This window comes from Cyprinodon variegatus, unplaced genomic scaffold (assembly GCF_000732505.1).
Source record: "Cyprinodon variegatus isolate N-32 unplaced genomic scaffold, C_variegatus-1.0 Scaffold432, whole genome shotgun sequence".
Classification (NCBI taxonomy): domain Eukaryota; kingdom Metazoa; phylum Chordata; class Actinopteri; order Cyprinodontiformes; family Cyprinodontidae; genus Cyprinodon; species Cyprinodon variegatus.
In genome coordinates this window covers 164,924-182,547 of record NW_015150885.1, presented here as the reverse complement: position 1 = coordinate 182,547, position 17,624 = coordinate 164,924, and the positions used below count along the sequence as shown (strand labels likewise).

The 17,624-nt window shown below is 39.2% G+C and overlaps 1 protein-coding gene across 3 annotated transcripts in view; it reads left to right on the top strand.

Annotated features, from left to right (window-relative positions):
• myo3b (myosin IIIB) overlaps positions 1-17,624 on the top strand; it is a 91,480-nt gene that overhangs the window by 44,595 nt on the left and 29,261 nt on the right. For 2 of the 3 annotated variants that reach the window (XM_015388669.1, XM_015388672.1), the window contains exons 20-25: positions 1,350-1,503; positions 1,839-1,927; positions 3,754-3,883; positions 14,111-14,190; positions 15,876-15,896; positions 17,028-17,105. In XM_015388669.1, the coding sequence (XP_015244155.1) occupies positions 1,350-1,503; positions 1,839-1,927; positions 3,754-3,883; positions 14,111-14,190; positions 15,876-15,896; positions 17,028-17,105 (552 nt within the window). The remainder of the gene's footprint in view (positions 1-1,349; positions 1,504-1,838; positions 1,928-3,753; positions 3,884-14,110; positions 14,191-15,875; positions 15,897-17,027; positions 17,106-17,624) is intronic. The other variant, XM_015388670.1, reaches the window with a different exon arrangement.

The window sequence follows — 17,624 nt, the reverse complement described above, 5'->3', positions numbered from 1 at the left end:
GTAAAGAAGTTTAATCAGTACTTCCACTTTTACCAGAGTATTTTTTAACACAATTATCTGTACTTTTACTCAAGTACGGAAAGTGAGTACTATTGCCATCTCTGTTCTCCACTAGATTAAGACACCCAGTTTAACTCGACCAATCTAACAGATGAGGATATTTTTAAATGAACTATTTTATCCTTTCTCCACGTGGCTGTTTAGGGTTTCTTTCCTGTTATGTAAACTTCCACTTTCTTCTCAAGTCTTTTGCTTCCTTTTAAAGCTTTTACTTCTGTCTTTATCTCAGTCTATCACCTCTGACCAATTTCCCCATTTCTGCTGGAGAAAGACAACCCCACAGAATGATGCTGCCACCACCGTATTTAATGTTTTTTTTTTATTAGCGTGATGAGCAAAGCTTCTTCCACATATGTATACATTTATATTTTCTTTTTCACATGCAGATCATAAACAAAAACAATAGTTTTCGTCTGACTTGAGCACCATCTTCTAAGTTTTAACTGTGCCCCCTCTGCCTTGTGGGTTTCAATCTTGCTACTTTTCCATACAGGTCAGATATGTGGAGTGTATGAATATTAGGTGTAGTTTTGACAGATTCTCCCACTTGATTCATAACTTTCTGCAGCTCCTCCACACCCATTATTGGGTCTCTGATCAAAGTAAAGCTTTGGATGTTGTTTTACAAACTTTAAATTTCCCCTACATTTTATTCCACCAATTTTTAATTTGACAATTACCCACTACTTTGTGAGAGTATGAATACTTTAAGAAGGACCAGAAGCTACACATTCTATGTTAAATGCTGCTATGATCATAAACATTTAGGCTTTAAGCTCATAAAAGACTTTCTGCTGTGATGTGGCTCCAATGTTCTGTAGAAGACGGATCTTTATTTGTGTTGCATGTCTTTAGTGCTGCTGTGCTCAGACTGATTATTCTAAGTTGATGACTTAAACATGAAGATGGTTTAGAAACATTGGTGCTCCTTTATTAGTAAAATATATATTTAATATAACTTTTTGATGTGAAGTTAAGTAGATGCAATAAGAGGATACCACTGCGGGTTATTTGCACATTGAAATAAATTATGAATAAGTAAGTGGCTCTATTTGTTAGTTTGGTGCTGCTCTGTATATGCATTCAATCTATTATGCTGTAAACTTAAACCACAGAAACAAGCGCACACAAACACACATACAGCTGCAGCGCTTTGGTTGAGCTGATTATGAACCCCCCCCATACAAATGCACATGCACAAATAATACTGTTTTTACCCCAGATTATTTAATTGGGTCATTTAGAAAAACTATTAGCTGGTTTATTCTATGTTTTTTGCTCCTAATTAGATGGAATACCAGAGCGAGGGAGTAGATGCCAGCCTGGTAGAGTATGAGGACAACAGGCCCATTCTGGACATGTTCCTGCAGAAGCCCATGGGCCTGTTGTCCTTAATGGATGAGGAGAGTCGCTTCCCCCAGGCCACTGATCAGACCCTTGTAGGTAAGATTGTAATTACACTGGAAAGTTTTGTTCCCTTTTAAGAGCTGCAGTTCTTTAAGGGGTTTTGAGTTTTTAACAAATGACCAGGTTGGTTTGAATACCTTTTATTCCTTTAAAATGGAATCATTATTTGAGAATCACAATTTGTCTTTTTTCATGACATCTTTGATATTAAAATTAATTTGATTATCTAAAACGATTATATGTTATAAAATGGCAGATAGGAGAAACATGTAAAGGAGAAACTGATTTTTTCGCAGCATAGCTGCTGCTCATTACATATGTAAAGCTATTTAACACCTTGTTTTATTCTTTTTTTTGTATCTTGTTCACAGATAAATTTGAAGACAATTTGCGGTGTAAATATTTTTGGATACCTAAATGCATGGACCTTTGTTTTGGAATACAGCATTATGCTGGAAAGGTATCAAATGTTTGTTTGCATTCAAAACCAAACTGTCTTATTTGCAAGTGTTACAGAGCCGGGATTTAATAATGCATTCACAGAGATTCACACTAGGTCCCGGTTGGATACCTGCATTTTATACAGCACAGATTATTTAGATATATACTCCATGCTCAGCAGTTTGATGATAGACCAAGAGGCAAAATTAGTTCATAGTTTGAATTATCTATTGCATTACTTTAAACAGGGCTGAATTTGTAATTGTTAGCAAGTAGATTGGTAAAGTGGGAAGCTGCTCTAAACAAGTGTTGTCAACTAGCCCTTCAGGTTATCTTTATTGACATTATAAAATCGGACAACAACTCAAGCACTACTTACAGTCTTTCTCCAGAACAAAAATCTTAAATTTCATAATGCCAAGCTAAAAGCCCTCTCCTGCATATCTAGCCTGGATGACAGTACCTTGGCCTGAAGCAACCACTTGAAAGCACTAATGGAGACGTCTCTCTAATAAGAAAAGGTTACTTGAATCTTTATGAAAACATTTCTTTCCAACAATAAAGAATACAAACTTATCATGTCCAATAGAATTCTTTTAAACTCTCAAACTAAACTAAACAAATAAAGGAAAAACATAATGTGACGTGAATGTAACATGCAATGAAAAGCTATTTGTAGCGGAGTAAAAGTACAAGTACTTCATGTAAAATGTAGTGGAGTAAAAGTAAAAGGTATCCATGGTTAAATCTACTAAAGTAAATTACAGGTACAAAAAAATTTACTTAAGTACAGTAATAAAGTACTTGTACTTCGTTACATCCCACCACTGAATTTCATGAGTAATGTTGGTGGGGCCCTGCGATGGACTTCCGACCTGTCCAGGGTGTACCCCGCCTCTCACCCGTGGACAGCTGGAGATAGGCATCAGCATCCCCTCTTGACTCCAATTGGGATTAAGCGTGTCAGAAAATGGATGGATGTTGGTGGCTTCAGAGGTCTAAAGGGTTGAAATGGTCTATCTATCTTCTTCCTGGTAGCCACTGTTTCAGTGGTAGAGAGCAATGACATCTTTTTGGTTTTTGAGTTTTTACAGCACTAGTGGCTCGCTTTTATGGACAGTAGGCTGACAAGAAAGGGTGGAGCAAGGAGGAGAGACATTTAGGAAAGGACCACAGATTCGAACCCGGGTCACTCGAGTCGAGGACTAATTGGCCTCCATTCATGGGTCGTGTGCGCTAACCACTGCGCCACCAAAGCACACCCAACTTTTTTCTAACCTAATCAAAAACAGTTTGCTTGGCATCTTCTCGTTTCTTCCTTATACACTATGTTCTATGTGCTCCATATGGAGTGCTGTGAGGCTAAACAGTGACAGTAGGTAAACAACCGACCTAAAAATGGCTATATCTCTACTAAAAGATGTCAGAAAACTATATTCTCCACCCAGAGTTAGGAACTATATGAACTATCCCCAACTATATCTCCACATTGGTATTCCAGAAAAGTTAGTAAGTTGCTATAAATTTTCAGAAAAGCACCTGGTATGTTCTGGGAAAGTCTTGGGGAAAAGAGAACCCAATAAGGTATTAAAGTGTAAAAAAAAAAAAAAAAACACAATAGTTTTAAGGAAGTAAGCAGTGTTTGGAGTAATGGAATTATATAAAAGCAATGTTGGCATTTTTGTTATTAAAGCATATAAAAAGTAAGCAATTAGCTCCAACAAGGTATGACTGTATCTGACTGTATGACTTTTTTTTTCTTATACAGAACATTGTTTTTAGAGCATTGATTGGGTGCTTAAAATCTAAGGGTTCTGCTTCTATCTCTCGTGTCCTGCTTTACAGGTGATGTACAATGTAAATGGATTTCTGGAAAAAAACCGGGACACTCTTCCTGCAGACATTGTTTTGGTGTTGAGAACATCGGAGAACAAACTACTACAGCAGCTGTTTTCCAGCCCTTTGACTAAAACAGGTATAACAAGGGAAAAATAATGGCACTTTAACTCATTTTAGGCAATACTGTGACAAACATCTTAATGGAAATGGAAACTTTTGAGGCAAACTGTTTGTGTGATTTTGGTACGGTATAAGTGAGTCTTCCAGAAAGGTTCAGGTAAGTGCGTTTCTTAAAGACGCGGCTCGCAGACATCCAGTGGTCCTCCTCCACTTCAAGCCTCTGCGCGCCATTCTCGGATAAATCTGCTCTCTCCATTATCTCTTGAGAGGCTCAGCTCTCTGCACGGCGCTCTGTTTTTATTTTCACTAAGCTTTCTTTCTTGGTTTCCCACTGCTGAATGCTATCTGCAGATTGTGGGTACGGAAGGGATATTTTATGATAAGGTTTCTAAATACCCGGGGGATGAGGAAACAGTATTTAGGGAACACAAAAGCAACCCGTCCCACCTCTTTTCTGTTTTTTAAATGAAGCAGAGTAATGTGCTTGTCATTAGCCAAAGCTGAGGCCTCCTGGTCACTTGACTTAGCTGAAATGCTAATAGATGTTTTAAATTATCAGATTGCTTTTCCTTTATTTCAGCTAAGCCACATTATGTGATCCACATCCATTTTAGGGAGGGCTGTAAAGTCTTTCTTTCAGTCGTGGCTGCATTAAAGAGCAGCTTCTATTCATAAAAGACACCCAAGCTGTGAACATTTGTGATGTGTCTGTAAACTTCTATTGCAGGTTGTGCACAAGGGAGCCTTCAACTATTTCCTCCTGCAGTTAACAGCTTCAGAGGAGTGCATCCCATAAAAGCAAATGCATTGAACTCATCTTTTCAGTAAACAGCAGCACTGAATAGAAGCTAAGATGTGCCGTATTGTTTACTGGTAGAGCCATTTGCGTCTAAAAGCTTCTTTATTTTCTTGTTTCACAGCTTTTTTTCCGCTGATCATTCAGCAGGTAAAGACACACTGATGTGTGGATTTATCAGTGAAATTAATTGTTTATGTTTATTTTGAACTATCTTAAACGCCTTTAACAAGCTTGGTGTGAGCAGTGTGTATGTTAAGAGCTGGAGGTCTGGTTGTCTTATTGCAGTTTTTGAAGGCACAGATCATCTCTGAAGATTAAAGCTATGAAACACTGGTGTGTCTTATCACTCTGGAAAAGATGGAGCCCTGTTCAAAGTGAGATACAGCATGGCTTAAGAAAATTAGAAATCTATTCTTCAGGGTAGAATTTGTAGGGGGATTTAATTTGCATTTCCACTCCACGATATAGATTCACTGTTATCTGTGAAATTACCATTATCTGTGAGGATCTGATGGAAATCTGTTTTTGCACCCGGGTGGTTTCAGAGTTTTTAGTGTCACCACTAGGGGACACCCTCATAGACCTGCAGACTCTCCAACTGAGGTATATTTTTGTTTCGGAACAAACTAAAGGATAATTTCATCCAACCTCTTATTTCTTTTGTTTGTATTTTTGCAGTGCTGAAATGTATATAGTATCATTGTGTTTTAAGTTCTAATAAAAAAAATACATGTAGTTGTAATATTGTTTGTGTTTTGTGGGCAGCAGGGGACTAGGAAAGCCCCACAAAGAAGAAAATCTCCCAGGCAGTGAATAGAGAGTCCACTCGAGCCTTAGGAAAAATCAGTCCTTGAGGCTTGGACATGTGGTGGTGTTTTGTTGGAGGAAATAGGATGTATTTGCATGGACAAATTCCTCAGAGCCAGGGTCTTTCCCAGATTGAGGGAGGGGGATCAGAGTGTTTGAATTGGCACAGCTCGGTAAGGCCTACCAGGGCCCAAGCTGCCTACAGTCACAGCATGCATGTATGTGTGTGTGTTGCCTCAGGGCTGCCTGGGCCTGCTGATTGTACATCCTAAGACTGCAAGTTCTTTGTTCAGCACAGTGATGTTACAACATAAAGTGTGGCTGTATTTATTACTGGTGTTTGTTTTTTATCCCTATAAAGTAGCCGTCATTTGCAGCTCCTGGTCTGATTTGATGTGGCTCCTAATTCAATCCAAGGAGGGTACATATTTAGTTTGAATTAAAGCAACATCTTCATTGACTTTGAAATGTGACAATATTTGAAAAAAAACAACAACTTTCATCTCTAATATTGATGGTTTTTGATCACGGTAAATAGAAACACAAAGCTTTTACTTTTACTTGAAAGCAGACCTGAGTGAAGCTAAATATGCATTTAGGTAATTTAATAAACTTAGCTAAATATGAATAAATATTTGAGAAATAACAATCAAAATCCTGTTCTTGTTAGTGAGAATAGAATACATATATTTAAAAAAAAAGGCAAATCTACAAAGTGCTGCAATATTGTTAAGATACCTGTTCATGTATATATAAAAAAAGGGTCACCCGTTAACTCATATTGGACCAGGCCCGTAGTAAATACATAAATGTAATCCTCAGAAAGAAATGATGGAAGGAAAAACATACCTTTTCGGTCTTCCCACCAAATGTGCCCTGGGTAAGCATCCTATTTCTGTCTTCGCTAAGGGTATGGTCCAATATGAGTCTATGTTTGATCCCTCTAGTGGTCTGGAGAACTGTTGTTATCGTAGAGCTTGTTTGCATCTTTTCAGAACTTAAAGTTGTTTTGCTACTTGAAAATTTTCTTTTTCTTTGCTTATATTTTGTTTGTGTTTAAAGAGGAGTTCACATGTCCTCTTGGAAGGAGGCCCTGCTTATCGGACAGATAATCCTTTCATGTGTGATGTGTTAAAGCTGGGCTTACACTGTACAATTTTTTTGCCCTTTTCGTGCGAGAATTTTTCAATCGGGCTGAGTTTCAGCCTGATCGTACGTCGTGCATCGTTTAGTGTACAGGGGGTAACGAGGGGCGATCAGCCTCTCACAAACACCTCTCGACCAGGAATTTTGAGGTCGGGAGAAAATCAAATGTTTGATTTTCAGTTGACTGTTGTGAGCAAATCGCTCAATGGGCATGCGCAACAAGGATTCTTCTTCTTCCTCTCAGACGAAAACACAGAAGCATGGCGGGGGTGCGAGTGAAATAGAGTTCTTTCTGTCAAATTGACAGACCGTAGTAGCCATGTTTACTCGCCATCTGTATGTCCAAAAATGTCATTGTCTTTTCTTTTTAGGGCCTTAAGCACAAAATTGCACAAATTGCTAAGGCAGCGCATTTCTCTCTAGTGATTTTCATATTCCTCTTGTTGTCATGATCTTGTTCAGGGATCTGACCCACATGCAGGAAACCACTCAGAGAACCAGGGGAGAGGTTTAACAGGTTTTATTAAAAACACGATGAGATGGGTCTAGTGTTACTCTGAACGCTGGTGAACCAGAACTGGAAGTGAGAAGGGAAGTTCAGTGTTTAGTTCAGGCTCAGTGGGAAAATTGAGCGACGACTTGCAAAAGCAGGAACTGTAACGGGACTCACGTTTTCTGAAAAGGTGTCCTTCCCAGAATCATGTCGGTGTGCGTTGTTCCAGGATTTGGTTGACTCGTTGGAAGGCAGACAGGGTTTACTCAGGTTTGGTTGGTTCCTTGAGGAGCGGTGGAGCTGGCTGCCACTTAGATTTACTGAAGTACTTGAACGGTTCATGTGGAGATTTATCCCCTGCTCAGTGTGAAGCTCAAACAATCCTTTCGGTGGGAGAAGGTCCAAACTTCCAGCCCGCATCCCCCGCTCAGTGGGAAGCTCAAACGATCCTTACAGAGGGAGAAGGCCCAAACATCCAGTTTGCAGGATGACTCCCCAAAACTGGCAAACACTCTGGCATCAAGGTATTGGCAGTCAGCAGCTTAAGAGTCCTCAGATAATGAGGCAACCATCCGCAGGTGTGTGGAAGTGCCAAAGAGATCCGGGCGCCACTTGGTGGTTGGAGGGAGAAAACACAAAAACACAACCGACACAAACTGGATTCCTAACACTTCTACTGGTTAGAAGCTACAAGTAGCTCCATCTCACTGCGGAGCTGAGTCCGATGTGGTTCTACCTGCTCACAGTGTGAAACCATAGTCATCTATACCACTTAACTCTCGTCCGCCTTGAACACCCGGGACAGTGTGTCAGATTTTTGTATTCCTAGTCCGGGGCCTGTAAGACAGAGAGAAATTAAAGCATCCAAAAAAGAGTACCCACCTCGCCTGTCTGGGGTTAAGTCTATAAGCCGACTTAAGGTATTCCAAATCTTGTGGTCAGTCCAAACCAAGAATGGAACCTTGGACCCCAACTCCAACCAATTGTTCTATTCTTCCAGCGCTAGCTTTACCGCCAGCAGTTCCTGATCCTCCACATCATAGTTCCAATCGTGACATCCGGCACACATGCAATGCATCAATCAAAACAAGCCTCTATCGAAACAACTGTTTGATTTTACATTTAAGTAAATAAAGACAGCATAAGTATAGACACCATTAAACATATTCAAATCCAATGTAATATATTTCGCATATCGAATGTGAAAGCCCAGAATTTATAAAATAGAGCTACCACTAGCACCCACTTAGCCTTCTTGTTGTTACTGAATAGGGTTGCCAACTCCCTGGAAAAAAAAAAAGGACACCTCATGTGTGGCAGCTGACCTGATTGCCTTTACCCCTCCTGGCGTGGTGATTTTTTTTTTAGCTGCCATCCATGTGTTAAATTATTTTTTTAACTATTTGAATCAGATCTGCGTTTAATTAGATGCATATTTTTGAGTGACATGAACACATAGAAATCAAATTATTATACAGCAATTCCCTTTAATACAAAATGCACTACATACAATATAATATTTCAAAATATAAACTTTGCTGAATAAAATAGGTATCGTAAACATAAGCCTTTCCTGCTTAACTTCAAAGTGTAAAAATGAATATAAAACAATACATAAATAGTGTACATTTTTGGTGCAATAGCAAACTTATGCAAACTTGTAAACATATTTGTGCCTTAAATGCAATGACTCTAGGCTATGATCCCCATCATTAGACAATGTGGCGATAGCCTACTTTTTCCACTTGTATTTCCTCTGTGCTCTTGCAGCAGCGAGGAGTTGTCCGCCCCCAAAAGCAGCGTCAGCATTTAAGTTACTCCGTTCATCCCTCATCTGTTGTCTCCCGCTATCTTCTCCGTCAGCAACACTTTGCTCGATCAATGGGATGAGCGTATTGATCGTTACACATATGTTGTCAACTCATTGGTCACAACGCAGGACAGGGCCCAGGGATAAGTTTACCATAAGTTTGGTATCTAACGTTTCCTTGTTCTTCATTTTCCAATAGCTTTTTACTGACTATATTTTTACTCTCATAGTAATATGGGAAAAAGTGCGTCCCTTTTCCTCTACTTTAATTTCTAAATACGGAACGATTCAGTTTTTCAAGGGATGGTTGACAACCCTATTACTGAAGCTCCTTGGATCTCCTTTGTTAGTTTCAAAGTGGTGATGCTTTAAGTTTTGTTATTTAGTTAGCATTGCTTTAAAAAAAACAATAAATCTTCAAAAGTTTGTATAAAACCCCCAATGGATGTACTGCTACTTGCATTTTTATCTTGCTTAACACTAAAATATTTTCAGAAAAGGACAGGTTGATTATTGACCAGATTTCTTTAAGTACTCTCCCAAAGCTTGTGTATATTTTACAGTTCAGTAACCCATCTGAGAATGATTTAATCATTAGGTTTTATGCAGATGTGTTGTGTCTGGCATATCTCTAAAATTCACTACATTGTGTGTTTTAACCTCCACCTCTGGGAAAATCTTCAGAGGCTCCCTCCTGGAGAGGGTGTATGTTTATGTATTTTTTGCCCTGGTGACTGCATTTACAAAAAATAGCTTCAAGTCTTAAAAGCACACATGCAAAACTTTAATGATGGAAGTTTTAACAGGAACCTAAATAACCATTTTTTTTTTTTTCCTTGACTGCCTACATTTAGGTGTTTTTTTTTTAAGTTTGCAGATGCAATGATACCTAACAAGTTCTCTTATGATCTTTCAAGCTTTAAAGCATAAGTTGTCAAATATTTAAACTTTATTTTTTTTACAGTTCTCCCATCCTCTATGTGCCTTCATGTAAAAGGAGATCCTCTTGACAGGCTTCTCCCAACTCTGTCTGTGACACGTTTGACTCTTTGTTCTCTTCCCAGCACAGGCCTTTTTTCATCCCAACAGGCAGATCTTCTCCTAGAAAACGAGCAAGAAATACACGAGTAATACTTTTATAATTATTCTTTCCAAATAGTTGTATTTGGAAAAAAATTGAGTCAGCACTGGGATTTATGGCGACCCCGCACATCAGTGGCAGGGAGCCGGCTCTCAGAAGTCACATGGTGCAACATCCTTTGATAAATGCAACACTGTGTTGTGTCACTAAAAGCCAATTACACCATGCGTTTTATGATTGATCTGCTTTGACAGTACTGGATGGCATTTAAATCAACAGCCCCCGAAGCCATCTCCAGGCATAAACGGTGGTGGTGGGGAGGGTGGCGTCGGGTTATGGGTCCTATAATCTAATTTGCTTGGTTGCTGAGTTGAGTTTCGAGATCATATGTTTTGAAAAAGAGAGCGGGAAAAGCAGGGGTGATATCCGGCAAGCCTTTGCTCACTCAGCTCGGTAAGGCTGCTCGCTCGTACAACTTTGATTGTCCCCTGTGTCGACAGCTCGATCCACAGCTTCAGAAGTACAAGCCGCATACTGGCACTCATAAAGGCGTGTAGGGAGGTGTCATATTGAACGCGGGATTGCTTTTTAATCCTAGGCACATTGACTATTCTTGTCAATAGAGCCCCAATACAACTGCCAGCTTGAGCTTTTTTTTTTTCTCCTACAGGATTCTTGCTGGGCTTAATTTTCAAAGTGAACGCACAGATGCCAAGGAAGGGTTTTCTTTTTTTCTCTCTTTTTGCCCCCTCCCCAAATGCCACTCTTCCTCTCTCTTCAGTTGTCCTAGAAGTCACCGCCAAAAGCAACTTGCATGAAGCAGAAACGAACAGCGGGGAGGCTTGTCCACCTGTTTCTCACAGCTAAATGACCTGATGGGGAAAATTCAACTCACCTGCACTCCTTTTTTAATTTTTAATCTCTTATTTCACAACTTCTTTTCACTTTCATTTATTTTCCTCATTTGAGAGAACTGATAAAAGTGCGAACTCTCTGGCTGAATCTAAAAACGCATGAAGCTTTTTTTCTCCCCTCAATGTCAAAGAACAAATCTTCCCCTTCTTGTCCTTCTCTCTGTTTGAATAATTATGATCCCCATCATTAGACAAGTTTCCCCACTGTATCTAAATTAGAGTGTCTCCTTTCAGGCCGGACATCATAGGTGTTCCCATGGTTTTAATGTCTCAAGGGGAGGAAATCTTTGAGGATACTGACTATTAGCCCATGCTCTAATCATGTAGTCTGAAGGGGGGATGCAAAATCCGCAAGAAATGTGAATTAATACGACCCGCCAAGGAATAAGTGAAGAAAGCGGCGAGTGTCCGTTTGCGAGGCTTAGGTACAACTGTCATAGTTTGTCTCTTCGTGGCGCAGCCCCCTTCATCTCCTCTTGATGGTGTCATGGAAGTGAGAGGCGTGAAAGCACAGTGACACTCTACGAGCCCGTTCCACTCGCAGCTGCTAATTCATCATGACAAATGTGCTCAGATGATCTGGCCCAGCAGCACTAATGGGGAGAGGAGAGAGCACACTTCATTTGCACAAACCCACTCCAATTAATCCATCCAGCTTTACTCTGGGCTAATTGGAGCTGGGCCCTCCCTGCCTGTGTGTTAGTAATGTACCCGACACAGCTTTAACAGCGCCGTTCTTAAAGATCACTCTTTTTTTTTAGGGGGGGGATAATGGTGCCGAAGTACCGTTCGTGGTATAAAAACCTGCCTCTGGTTTCCTTAAAGTCAAGGTCTTTGGCCAAATCTCTTCATCATAGCATATTTTTAAGACCATGTATATACTTTTTTTTAAATGTATTTTCTGCAGATTTAAAGTGACATATTTAAATATGTCAGAACATTAACAGCGTAATACATTTGCAAAAACATGCATACAATCATTTGACGGCTGTCGGAATATAAAAGCACCATCACTACAAGCTTGAAAAGATCTTTTGATGTGTTCTTACCTTATATGTTTAGGGTTGTTTGGACAACAGCAGTATATACATTAATGTTTCTGTTTATATTTTTGTCCCATGAGCCCCGTCCACACGAAGCCGAACCCTGGCCTAAATGCACAAATTTTTCACCAAACCAGCCTCTCATCCACACAAAGCCGGCGTTTCGGGGGTCTGTAAACGATCTTTTTTTATTCAGCCTTCAGAGTGGGAAGATTCTGAAACGCCGTTTTCGCGTTTCCATCTTTAAGCTCTAACCGCATTTTTTTTTTTTACATGCATGCGTCATAGCGTTGCCTCTAAACACGCATGCGCGACACAGTATCACAACAACAATGGCGCCATACTGTGTTGAATGGTTGCTGCTCATGCTACTCACCCTGCTGTCGGGCTTACAACAGAATCTTCTTCTTCTGGAATATCTCCAGGAAGAGCAGAGCAATATAGACGACATAGTTCATCACCTGAATTTGACTGAACCACAAAAATGGACCCGCAGGGCAACCATGTATAAATATTAGTGCGCATGCCCAACATTTTGTCGCCTATTTTTGCTTTGGCACCACAGCGCCACTTACAGGCCTGGCATACATTTTGCAGCGTTTTCATGCATTCGTGTGGACGATCACATTTATTTTACGTCTCCGTCTTTACGATAAACGTTCTGGAAATATTAGCGTTTCGTGTTCGTTTTGACTTTGTGTGGACGGGGCCTAAGTTGCTTTGGCTTGCCGTGGAACCCTTAGCGCCAATAGGGGGTCCTTTGTCTAAAGTTAGAATAGGGCCAGCTGTTGATTAATCCATCTAAAGTCAATTTTTGATCTCTTGCCATGCTTTAAACTTCCAACACTCCTCTGATCGGCCTCTGAGGAAAGCCCGCCGCTGAACCAGTCTTTATTGTTTTTCTGGCTCTCTGTCAGACGACGTCTTCGGTGTGTGACGCGAGATATTAAAGGAGCCAAATGTATATTTGCATTTTGAAAAGTTGGGATTTATGTGGTAGACAATCTAGAACAATTGTTGGCCTGTCAGTTCGGCTTTATCTTAGAAAACTTACAAAGGTTTACCTCCTTGCCATACTCGGCTGCCTGGGTAATGCTGCCTCCTGTGTCTGCAGACATATTTTTCTAAAGGTGTGTGTGCCACATCTGTGCAGCTATTGTTTATTCATGGAGTAAACCCTTTGAAATGTGTTAAGATACTTCCCACTCATTATAAAAATCCTGCCACCCATGGATTAGGACTTTGATGTCACCAATCCTGCTTCAAAGGCTTCTTTCACTGCTATTAATCACAGTTTAGCCTCTGAAGATATAGCCAGAGAAAACATTTGGACATCTTGTGCAGAAACTTTGAAATGTTCAGACTGTCTTGCATATGCTATGCTCATATCCTTTCTACTGTGTGTGTGTGCCGGTTTGACTGCTGTGCATGCAGCTGCACTCCTGAGTCCATGGGATTCACAGAGATTTAGGCTCCTTGAATAGTATTTTATGAGGCAGCTGCTGTAGGAGCACAAACATTGTAGTGCAATTGCCTCAGTCGGATGTTTTTAGTATTTCTCAATAATCATTACCATAAGGCCATTAGAACTGCTTAAATCTTTTTGTTTTTGCATGATCAGTGAGTTGGAAACTTGTGCCTTTGAATATGTTTTCTACATCACCTTTATGAATAGGCCTCTCAATCTGATGGCCATTTAGATTCAATTTATGCAATTCAGTTGTAAAAAGTCATTTGTTTTCATGTTTTTGACATGGGTTGACATTTAGGGCATTAAGTTATTTTGAGTTCCAAATAGACATGGTATTTTCTAGGGCATGGGTAGGCAACGTCTGTTCTCGAGTGCCACTTTCCTGCAGTTTTTGCATGTCTTCTTCTTCACACCCAAAACAAATGAATGGATAATGGCCAGGCCTCTGTAAAATGTAAGGGCAAGCCAAGGAAGTAATTTGGCTTTTGTTCCCTTTGTCCAGAAGCTGCTGGACTGTGGCTTAAGGATCTAAATTCTCTACCCCTGTTTTATGTTGTACTTTTCAAATAAAGCAGTATCGTTTTTCATTGTGAAGAACTTTATGATTTATTTTTTTTTCTGGAAATGGTGCCAAACTGACAAAAGTGACTTATTATTGTAATGATTTAATATTCAACAGGCAATCTGGCGATGTCCAGGGCTCGGGTCACCGCTGCCTCCAGATCTCTGCCTCCTCAACTAAGCTCAGGACGCAGCAAGGTGAGGTCCCAGTAATGTGAATTAACAAGCACTGCTTTTTATTTGTTGCTCACAGGCATTGCTCCATAAGAAACACCCTAAAAGCTGCGCTATGAAGCATAGCCATGTTAATTGACTACCTACCCTGTTGGCTATCTAGCTTGTGGTGATGTAGGATTGCCATCTGTTATTTGGGTTTGCGGCTTGAAAGTCATATATCAGAGTTTTCTTGCTAACAGACAGTGGAGAATTTAGTGAATTCATTAATGGATTTATGCAGTGCAAACATCAACTTCAAAAGAGTGTCATATTCAAACATTTAAACCTATTTATTGGTTCATAAAACATGCTTGACCATATATCTGTCTTTGGAACCGTCATTTGCCAAAACTGTTTCTTTAAAGTAACAAATACTGAATTTATTTTCCCACTTAACAGGCACATTTATAGAGTTGTTTAAAAATTAACAGAATTTGGTTGACAAATGCTATACTGGGGTCTAATTTATTGTGGTATTTCCTAATGTCCTAATAGTCACAGTCTTCTGTCCATGTTCACTGAGCTAGAGCATGCATAAACCTTGGTGTCTTTCGTTTTTTATTAGGGTTATTGTCCAGAGTTATTTATAATCTTGGTTCTTAGGATTGAGATTGCCTTGGAAAAAGTGAACTTTCTTTCAAGATATGGTTCTGTATTAATTTCAGCCAAGTGTTTGATCAACGTCCTGATGAAAGGCCCAATATTGACCCATTTTCAGCTACCGGTGGAAGAGTTCACCAAATTGTTACTTCTGGTATTTCAGGGAGTTCATTGTGGAAGCTCATGGGTTGAATTCTCTTATGACAGACATTGAACACGATTCACACCATTTTGTCCTCCGGAGGGGAAAAACTGAGATGTCTGATGATGTAGCGCTGAACCTATGAAGTGTTTAAGAGAGCTGTAGGAATTTGAATTGTCAATAAATGTTTCCCCCCTCCGATTTCACATTATTATTTTTATCAGTTGATTAATTGATGATGAATGTTTTAATACACAACTTCAAAAAGTTTACATTTATTTCATAAAAATGTGTGAAGATGCAAAAAATCAGATGCCCATGATTTTATAGAATTTAATTTGAATACATTTGTGCAGTATAATTGAGGCCAGTCATACTCAGAAAAAAATACGGTAATTCAAATGAATTGTCTTGTAGTTTTTCTCTTGCTTTAATCTTTGTAAACTTCTTTATTTTTGTTCTTCTCTTATATATTTTTAGTCTTTTGAGTACATGTATGCTTTCATTTACCCATTTGTTTCGTTGCTGATGTCACTGAAATTTCTAAATATAGAACAATGAGGGATTATTCTATTCTATTCTATTCTGTTCTGTTCTATTCTATGTTACGCTGGAACAAGGTTATATTTTATGAAAGTATCCGCTTGTCAAACAAATGTTTTGAAAAACACCTGTTCTTCAAAACTTCGTATTATGTTTGTGAAACAAAGACTTCAGTTTAGGTTTTTCAGATGTTTGCTTGGGGTGCCAATAAGTGAGCAGAGGACAGTGACTGTTGCCTTCCATCCTTCTACACACACACACAAAAACACCTGATGGTTTAAAATGACACCCTACTTTAGGGTGAGTGTTTTCAATTTCTGTCCCTCCATTTCTCTTTTTCCTCTTTTTCTATGTGATTGGCAAACACATGCTGCACCCAAAGTCTCCAAAATACCTACTGAAGGTAAGACTTTAGTTGCAACCAGTAAAACCCTCTAAATCTACATGCATTTCCCCCAAAACTGTAAAGCGGATCCAAATTGCGAGCTGTCATTAAAGGAAGCGCTGCAAAATCAACTGAACATTTTAGTGAACGTTGAATTGTGTGGAGCTTTGCTTTTCTAACTTCAATCAGTATCTGGCAGGGGAAAATGTAAATTATCTCTTTTGAAATATTTTTCTCACACAGCAACAATTCTGTGTTATCAATGTAAACAAATACTCTTAGATGTCTCTGCAATTCAAGAAAAACCTCTTGAAATTAGAAACAAACATTTTGGGAAAAATAACCATTGAAAAACAGATTTTCTTTGATGAACTTCCTCCAACTTCCCCCTACTCTTTTTTTGTTCTTGACGGGGAAAAAGTCTCACTAATAACAGCTCAGTGGGACTGATGCGATATGTATGCTGCCTTTTTCTCAATCAGAACCGGAGAAAAGTTGACCCTCATAAAAAGTTGTCTGATTAAAGTGTTGCCATGCTTGTTAGAAAGTAGAAGTGGGTCCAAGATAATCATTTGCTCATCTGAAAGCAGATACATGCACAAGTACAAAGTATGAGAAAACCTTATTCTGTTTTTGCACCCAGAGAAGATACCTTTCTTCCTTTGAGCAAGAATAAAATAAAGTATTCAGATATGCACTTTGCTGCATTGACTTGCCATAAAATATATATTGCATCATTAATTTTGATGAAGCTATGAAATGTAAGGGCTGTTAGAAAGCTTAAACTGTGTCCTCGTTAATCCGTCGTCATTCGAATGACTGTCTGCGCGGTGGAGGCAACTCTTATTACCCGCAATGCTCTGCAATTTTCCCATGCCCCTCAGCAGTGCCGAATTATTCTCTAGATAGTTGGTTTTAACTGTTTATCAGCTTTTTGTTGCTTTAACGGCACTTAGTGCAGCTGCGTATTCCCATGTTGCCTGTTTAGTAAAAGAAAAGCTGCTATATTATCTGTGCAATAATGATATCTCTGCAGAGGCTACTAAGAACAGCCAGGCTGCACATTAAAAGCTTCACATTTACAAGTCTTGGGTCAAGTCTGACTGGTTCCAAGATTGTAGGATTTTAACTCTGAATGCTTATGTCCAGGTGGACACCATGGAGATGATGCGACACCCAGAAGAAACCACCAGCATGAGAAGGCAAACTATGGCATCATACTTCCGTGTAGGTTTCTTTGTTCTAATATCTCAGTAATCAAAAAAAGTTTGTCCGTCTGTCTGTCTTTCTTTTTTATGTCTCTTTGTTGCTTTTGATAGATATTTAGATTCTGCAGGCATCCAATCATCTTGAAAAGAAAGAAAAATCCAAGTCGTGATCTGTTTTATTGTACTTCATGCACAATTGATGAACTTCAACTGTATCAATATCATCAGATAACAAGATCAAAGAAAGACTAGAGACAGTTTGAAAGATTCTATAACCCACTCTGGTACTCAGCCAATAAAAACAACATTAATCAAACTTAGAATTGTGGAGGATAAATAAGTACCATCTATGGTATTAGATCAAAAATGAAAAGAGCAATAAGAAATTTACTTCAAAATTCACCAAAAGGAATTTTCATCTGTTACCCAGAATTAAAGTTACATTCCCTATAGAAATTGAGATGTATATAGCCAGTTTTAATTTCCTCGTTTCTAAGCCAATGATATGAAAGCTTTCAGGATTATCAAAACAGTGCAG